The sequence below is a fragment of the Atta cephalotes genome (assembly GCF_000143395.1).
Source record: "Atta cephalotes unplaced genomic scaffold scaffold00003, whole genome shotgun sequence".
NCBI lineage: Eukaryota > Metazoa > Arthropoda > Insecta > Hymenoptera > Formicidae > Atta > Atta cephalotes.
The window spans coordinates 10,606,153-10,614,852 of record NW_012130067.1 but is presented as its reverse complement, the minus strand read 5'-3'; the positions used below and the strand labels follow the sequence as shown (position 1 = coordinate 10,614,852).

The 8,700-nt window shown below is 30.9% G+C and overlaps 1 protein-coding gene across 1 annotated transcript in view; it reads left to right on the top strand.

Moving 5' to 3' along the window:
• LOC105625684 (low-density lipoprotein receptor-related protein 2) overlaps positions 1 to 7,168 on the top strand; it is a 46,126-nt gene extending 38,958 nt beyond the window's left edge. The window contains exons 23-28 of the mRNA XM_012207008.1: positions 945 to 1,182; positions 2,778 to 3,032; positions 3,930 to 4,436; positions 5,595 to 6,573; positions 6,649 to 6,748; positions 6,893 to 7,168. Of these exons, the coding sequence (XP_012062398.1) occupies positions 945 to 1,182; positions 2,778 to 3,032; positions 3,930 to 4,436; positions 5,595 to 6,573; positions 6,649 to 6,748; positions 6,893 to 7,168 (2,355 nt within the window). The remainder of the gene's footprint in view (positions 1 to 944; positions 1,183 to 2,777; positions 3,033 to 3,929; positions 4,437 to 5,594; positions 6,574 to 6,648; positions 6,749 to 6,892) is intronic.
• Positions 7,169 to 8,700: the final 1,532 nt, after the last annotated feature.

The window sequence follows — 8,700 nt, the reverse complement described above, 5'->3', positions numbered from 1 at the left end:
TTTTTATAAAAAGTTTCATTTGTAAAAATAAACATTAACTAGCAATTTTATACAATGAATACATTATAATATAAACAAATATTATGTTCTTACATTAACAAACGAGCTTCGCATAAATTCTTGATTTTTTAAAAGCTAAATTTCTCGATTACAAATATTTTTTGAGCATCCAAACAATACAATTTTTAATTTTCGTTTATTTTTCAGATTCTATAATTAATACACATCTTTTTGATATATATTTAAAAAAATTAATTTTAAAAAACAATCTATTTTATTCTTTATAAATAAATTGTTAATTACACAGCAAGAAATAAGTGTCAATTAAATATCGAATCGACGTCAAATTGATATTAAAATCATCAATATTGATTTAATATCAATTCGATGACTCATTTCTTGCTGGAGAATATTTATTTTTTAAAAATAAAGTTTTTTTAAAAATTATTATCTCTGTATAATACTTTTTACACTCACTGTATATCTTTTATCAAATTGAATTATTATACATTGAAAGTAATGTGAATAAAATTTTTGAAATATTGAAAAAATCAATTAATTCCTTGGCGAAAATAAAAATCCGAGCGTAAATTGAATATAAAATATTGAATATAAAAGGAGAGTAAGTGAAGCGTAAATAAAACTTCTAGGAAGTAAAAATTAGAACAATAAAACATTTTTATTCCAATTTTCGCCCTTTACAAGCTTCGTTTACGCTTTTATTTTTATTTTTGCCAGGGTTAAACGGAGAGACTCTTGCATAACGCATAATACATAATGCATAAGAAATTGAATCAATCGAAGTCTTTCATTTCCTTCCTTTTAATGAAATAAAAAATTCTGATGGAATTTTATGTTTCATGCAAGAGCCTGTGCTCCCCGCTTTATATATTTTGTAGATCAGAGATTATTAAGATAAAAATTTTATATGTAAATTTGCGCAGCATGATAGTTTCCGATGCGCCAGCGGTCATTGCATCGCGTCATATCTTCATTGTGACGGAGCGCGAGACTGTCGCGATATGAGTGATGAGATCAACTGCACACCGAGATATCCCGGAGGAAGATACTGCCCGCAATCGCGATTCCAATGTAACAATAATCTTTGCGTTTCGTTAAATGACATCTGCGATGGCACCGACGACTGTGGTGATAATTCCGATGAAAATACTACCATGTGTGGTGAGTTTATTATCGCACCCTGATGATAATATTTTTCATATAACTTTTTCTGAACTTTTATATAATTTTATAATTTTTCAAAATTTTTGTATATTTTTTTAATCTTTAAAAAATTTCTCTTTTTGAAACGAATTGGAACACTTTTCAGAAATACTGTAAAAGTCCACATCTTTTCTAGAATAAAGTGATCAGATTTTCGAAATGAAAAAACAGGATACGAGTGAAGTGAGAATTGTAAAAATGCTTATCGATTAATCGATTTTTGATATGAGAACCAGAAAGAATCAAACGATTTTATAAGGGAATTTTCTACAACCGTAGCAAATAGTTTCATTTATTGCGATATGATAAATAATATTGATATAAATTATTATTATAATAAACTATATATTAGACAAGTAGTAAAAAAAAACAAATAGTAAAAGATATATATTCCATTTATAACATTATATTTAATATAATGTTATAATCAATAATGTCCTAAATGTCGTGATGAGAGTACGACGATTGTAAGATTTCTAAATCTTTCTCTACTTTGTATTGTTTGTGGGGCATTTTGGCATCATATTTACCTGATATTTGCCTCCAAAGTCTAACATTTCTTAAAAGCAAATTGTGAAATGCTCTTTCTAATTATCGTATTCGATTTATTGATTCGATCCGACTTCCAGTCAATGATCTGTCCTGTTTAGCTGCAAGAGAAGAGCTAAACTGTACAAGAAAGCTAAAAAGAACAGACTGTTAACTCGGAGTCGAGTCAACAGTAAATTAAATAAGCTATAAGAGCTCTTTAAATAGTCCAAACTAATAGTTCCAAAATACAACCAAGAGACAGATGGTGCGAAATTCAAACATCGCATTTTTCTAGACATTTTGTTTATCAATTTAAAAAAACGGGACAAACCAGTTAAAAACGTGATGTCTGTCACCCTATTCTAAAATCCTTTATACTTATATATACTTACTTATGTAAATTCTAAAATATTTTAAGATTTCTCATTCTATAATTTCTTTTTGAAGTAAACTTCTGAAAAATTTAAGATATTTTTTCAGAAATCTTTATAAATTTCAGCCAAATATGATAAATTCTCAAAAATATCATGTGATCTTTGGTGAAAATTTTTTTCATAACTTTTATAAAAATTAGAACATTTTTTAGAAATATTCAGAAGTATTCGGAAAATTCATATTTTTTCTTAAAATTTTTCATATATGCGAATTCTGAAATATTCTGAGATTTCTCATCCTATAATTTAAAAAAAAATATTTTTAACTTTTTTAGATTTTATAACTACTTGCATCAAAAATTATATTTAGAACAAAAAAATCTTAGAAATCTAAGGATATTTCATTAACATGAAAAAAATCTGAAAAAAGATGTAGACTTTCTGAATATTTCTGAAAAGTGTTCCAATTCGTATAAAAATGTGAGAAAATTATAAAATTATACAGAAATTATGAAAAATTCTGAAAAATTATATAAAAAATTCTTCACAGCAAATTTTTCACCAGAGATATTATGAGACTGTTTTTGGATGATATTGCTTAATTGTTTTACAATGAGAGTAACATAATATTGTTGTGTCTTTACGTAGCAAACTTCCAGTGTGATACACATAGACGGTTTCAATGTGCCAACCATAAGTGTATCGCCAGATATCAGCTGTGCGACGGGATCGACAACTGCGGCGACGGTTCCGACGAGAACAACATGACGATGTGTGTGAAACAAACTCGTCCGTGCGATCCAATCACGGAATATACCTGCGCGAACAAGAAATGTATCGATCATCTGAAACTCTGCGATCTCGCAGACGACTGCGGGGATCTATCGGACGAATTGGGATGTCGTAAGTTTTATTCTCATCCAGGATTAGGAATGTTTTATAAAAATAACGCATAACCGTTATCGTTACTTTTTGTAAAATGTAACTCGTTATCGCGTTACTCGTTATTAATTTCAAAAAATAACACATTACTGTTACTTACAATAGAAAATAAAGATTGGTTACTTTTTTATAATATTAAAGTAAGATGTTGGATTTTAAAATTACATTAGTTAGTAATCAATATTAATTATAAAATGTATTTATAATATTAATTGTAAAATCAACATTAAAACTTAAAATTCTAAGCAATCTCTATATAACAACATTTTTTTCTTTATATTAAACTTATATTTATATTTAACAAATCTTCGATATAATTCTTTACATTAATATTATTATTTTTTAATATATATTTATTTTTAGGAAATTAGACTGTAATTTACAAATGCAAATTTTATTAAAAATTGTTATTAAATATTTTTTTAATCATTAACATCGTTATTAAGAGAGTATTCCAATATTCACTAAAATTAAAAATTTATAATTCACATTACATTCTACAAATTTTCATTAGCAGTAATTTCATTGTCAGTAACTATCGAAATATAGCCTAAGAAATAAAATATAAAATATTTTTTCATATTTAAATTTCTGTTATAAAATTTTTCTAGTTAATTACAAATAATATGATCTATTGAATAATTATAAAGCTAATAATAAGAGATCATTGTAATGATAAAAATAACAGCTGAATTCGTACCATTACTATAAAAGTGTAATGATTTTATCGTTACATATAGAGAAAAGTAATATTATTGCCGAAAAAAAGTAAAAGTTATATCCCAATCCTGTTTTCATCTTCTTCGCTTCACCCATTCTACAGTCGGAAATCATCAGATACCTATATTATGTTTTCAGATCACAGTCATCACTGTTCGGACAATGATCGCGGCGGTTGCGCACACGTATGTCACAATCTCAGTGACGGTGGCTATATTTGCGCCTGCTATTCCGGTTACATAATCTCGCAGGATAATCGGAAGCACTGTGTGGACATTGACGAGTGCCAAACCGGTAACCATCAATGTTCTCATATCTGTACAAACTTGAATGGCACATATACCTGCTCTTGCCGGCACGGTTTCCAATTGTCGGATAGACACAGTGGTGTGTGTCGCGCTGAAGATGATAATGTTATCGTGCTGTTTGCCAACGGACCCGAACTCCGAGCGTACGATCTGCGCACTAGAGAAGAGATGGACGTGGTAGACAATGAGAAAAGAGTGCAGGCCATTGATTTTGATCCCAGGACAGAATATGTTTTCTGGATTGATTCGTATGACAATACTATTAAACGGTCTTACATGGTGAACGCCAAAGAAGGCGAAGCGAAGATTGGACACGCACAGGATCTTAATATGAAGAGTACATATTATTTAATTCTAAAATTTATTAGTTATGTTTTTTATTGAAAAAAATGTTCTTAATTTTTTAATCCTTTAATTTTTTATCCGAGATTTAGATTTTTTTCAACATTGTTGATATTAAACGAAAGATTCTTATTATGAGATACCGAATTTATTTTGAGTAAATGCTAGAAGTCTATAGGCAGAATTTAAAAAAATAATAGGTCATTTTGAAGGAAATTTAATAAGCTTTAAGATAACGTCATATAAAATTTAATTCAAATTCTATTTTTTTTTTAATTAAAGAAATGTAAAAAGTGAGCAAATCGCAAAGTAAAAAAATTGTGCTCCTAATATGAAATGCCCCGAGAAATCGATAGTAAAACGTGAAGTATATCCGTATTGTAATTAAAAAACTTTATTTAATGTTTCTAATACAAACACAGCCAGCGTGCGCAAAAAGTAAACATGTAATAGATTGTACTCAGAACTCGTCTTCAGGTAGTTGGAATCAAGCATCGCAGAAATAGGCACTTGACGTTCATTTCAATTGTCTTTTTTATTATTGTACAATAACATTTATATTTTAGCAACGATTTTCGCTATAACATAGGAGCATGGGTTATTTCATATTAGAAATACCCTGGATATCTCATATTATGATTTCCTTATTTTTTGCAATCATCAAATTTAACTTCCTAATTCAACGTCCCGTATTTTTATCCCGTATTTTTCTATTACCTACGATCTCTCTCTACTCTCTACTCTATCATTACATGAAGAATTTATTTATTATTTATAAATTTTATTTATTTATTAAATAATAAACTAGGTTTAAAGATTCATCTCAATGAAACTTGAAGACATTCAAATTCTAAAATTCTTGTTTTACAATTACAGGCATGATCAAATAATGAATTTTCTATTATTGTTTTCAAAAACAATAAATTCATGGTAGAACCAATAGATAGCGTTTATTAGTTTAATAGAAACGCTGCTATTTCATATTAAGGAGGCTTTCCTCTAAGTTTTAAGTCATTGAAATTTCAAATTTCTAAATTCTTGAATTGATGTAGAATAATCTTTAAATATTTCTTACAATCACATAAATATTTTTTATCTATTTATAAAATAATCTTCACGCAGTATATTTCACTAATAATATTAATTTTTATAGCTGATTCCAGGCCAACAAGTTTAGCAGTGGATTGGATCTCCGATAATTTGTACTGGAGCGAAATCGATCAATCAGGGACTACTCCTCGTGGTCAAATTATGGTAGCTAAATCAGATGGCAGATACCGACGTAGCTTAATTACAACGAATCTCGAACAACCAACAGCAGTGGTCGTAGATCCCGAGCGAGGGGAAGTTGTGTGGGCCGATTCGGGTAATCAACCAAAGATTGAGATAGCCTGGATGGACGGAGCTAGACGCAAATCACTCGTGACAGAACGGATTGCGAGTCCTTCATCGCTCACCATCGACTATGCCATGGAGCATACACTTTATTGGTCCGATAGCAAGTTAGACACCATCGAAGCGATCAGTTTGGCTGGTACCAACAGAAGAATCGTTTTGAAAGGCAGATTACTCAAGAATCCAATAGCGCTAGATGTTTTTGAAAACAATCTTTATTGGACCACTAAGCAAACAGGTGAACTTATCCGACAGGATAAATTTGGCAGAGGAGTTCCGCACACTATCATCAAAAATCTTCCTAGACCTGGAGGCGTCAGAGTCTATCATCAGCAAAGATACAACACCAGTTTAAGAGATCCATGTCATAACGATCAGTGCACTCATTTGTGTGTAACAATTCCTGGTGGCCACCGTTGTCTCTGTTCAGATAACGTTGGCCCTTTTCAACTTTTGATGAGAGGCAATGATAACGAGAGGCATTGCGATGCTACAAATGAGAGACCTCTGCCGGCGCCCAGGATATGTCGCTGTCAAAATGGCGGACGGTGTCAAGAACTGGATGATAAACTAGCGTGTAACTGTCGCGAAGAATTTCATGGCGAATTCTGTGAAATGGCGGCGATCGCCGCTCGAGCAGGTGGATCTACCGCTGCTATAGTTATTCCCATAGTCATATGCCTACTGGTATTGTTTGCTGCTGCCGCAATCTTCATGGTTCTCAAGAAGCGACCATTGTAAGTAAGATAATTACAAAATTTTACAATACTACAAAATAAAACTCCTTTACTGAATTTAATTACTGTTTATAGTGGCAAACCTGGTGGTCTTGGTAGTCTTACAGGAGCTCAGAGTGTTTCCTTTCGTCAAGGTAGTAATGTAGAATTTGGTGCAGAAACTCATGAAAGAATGGTAAGTTCTTTACTTACGTCGATTTTCGAAAGTATCATCTTACAATTAGATAAATCATGTATCAATACGATAAATTATATATGTAAGTTTTTCTATTACTGTGTCTATGCTTGTCCTATTTATCATCATATGTCATGTTTAAAGGAACCTCTTGATGTGGAGTACAATTTGAATGACGTTACTAATAAAAACCGAGACTTCAGTAATCCAATGTACGATGCGGTGAATATGGAGAGCGGTGCCACCAATGGCACGGGCACTGGTAATTTGTTTGAAGTACCGGCAGAAATGAAGCCTTCCAGTATACAGCACAAAGAGCCCCCGCAGCTGCATTTAAAGAGAAGAGAACTAGATCCGACGCCCATCGATTCGGGGAAGGATACTCAACAACTGGTCGAAGAGGACAAGTCCGAGTGCTAGGATTATAATTTCTATCTAGGAATTCCTTCAGATCTGTTGTGCCTCGAACTTGAAATGCAGGGTGGAGTTTCACGAGTCTGCAAAGAAATATATGAAAGGACACAAACATAAATTAATTTACCAGTTTTACGTAAACACAGTGCGGATCACTACGCAATTGCTCGTGTACGTTATTTATTAAGCTATTCACCGAGATGTTTTTAGCATATGTGGCGATTAATTCAACGTTTTGTCTTATCCAGTGAAATCCGCGGATATGAGATTATCGAGATCTTTCTGAAAGAAAGATTTCTAAAAAGAAAAATATATCAGGATTATAAATTGTTATAGAGAACAAAAGAATTTTTTTGGATAAACGAGTTTATAAAACCTCAACGATAAATTTCTTAATTAGATTTTTAAATTTGGAAATCTTTATATTTTATATTCTTTTTCTCTCTTTTTAATATTGAATGGAAGAAAATTTTGAATATCGCCCCTGAATATTTTTGACAAAAGAATATTTTTATTTAGTAGTAATAAGTCAACTTTGCATATTCTTGCATCTAAGAATACTTCGACATGTTTAGGTTTTTATTTTTTGCCTTCTCAGACTTATGAGAATCTGTAATCACAGATTCTTATAATAAATCTCTAGATCCTTCCAGCCAGGAATTGTGAACTGGCTTTAGGATCTTGAAATTTCGATGAGTATAGTATGGCCGCCAGATGATAACGGTCGCGAGATAAATCGATGATATCGATTTCACAAGGGAGAATAGGACGAAAGCGAATTGCAATAGGCACAATCGTGTCATTTTTTACTAGATGTGTGATTTTTAAGTCTTGTAAATATAATTGCCAACAAAGTATAATGTTCATGTTATCCATGTACCATAAAAGACGCAACACATCCCTTTTTCTCAAGGTTGTTATTTAAAGTGTAACGATAACGACGAGACATTTCCAATAGCTAGGATGTGTATGTATATGTGTGTGTATGCGTGCATGTGCGCATAGTGCTCATTGATCCACTCAAATTGATACACTCAATTCATAAATAATTCTTTTAAACATTTGCCATATCTCTGTTTTTTAAACATTTTATAATCTTTACAATTTATATTATAATAATAAGATAAAATTTATATTATAATAATAAGATAAAATTATACAAAAGAAATATATATTATTATTTTATTAAAAAATTCATATCCACACAAAACATTTGAAAACGGAATAAAATTTATAAAATTTCGATCATTAGTAACTTAAGCATATCTCGTTTAATTATTTTTAATGTAGTTTGAGCACTTAGCGTACACGTGAAATTTATTTTCAACTACAATATAGCAGGATCAAATTTGATTTTGAGAAAAATAGAGATACAAAGCTCCAAAATATTGACCAATATCTTGATATTTAACTTAATTCAATTCTCATTATGTTTTTTTCCTTTATGTATTATAAAATAAAGCAATGAGAGAGAGAGAGAGAGAGAAAGAGAGAGAGAGAGAGAGAGAGAGAGAGAGAGAGAGAGAGAGGAGAGTATA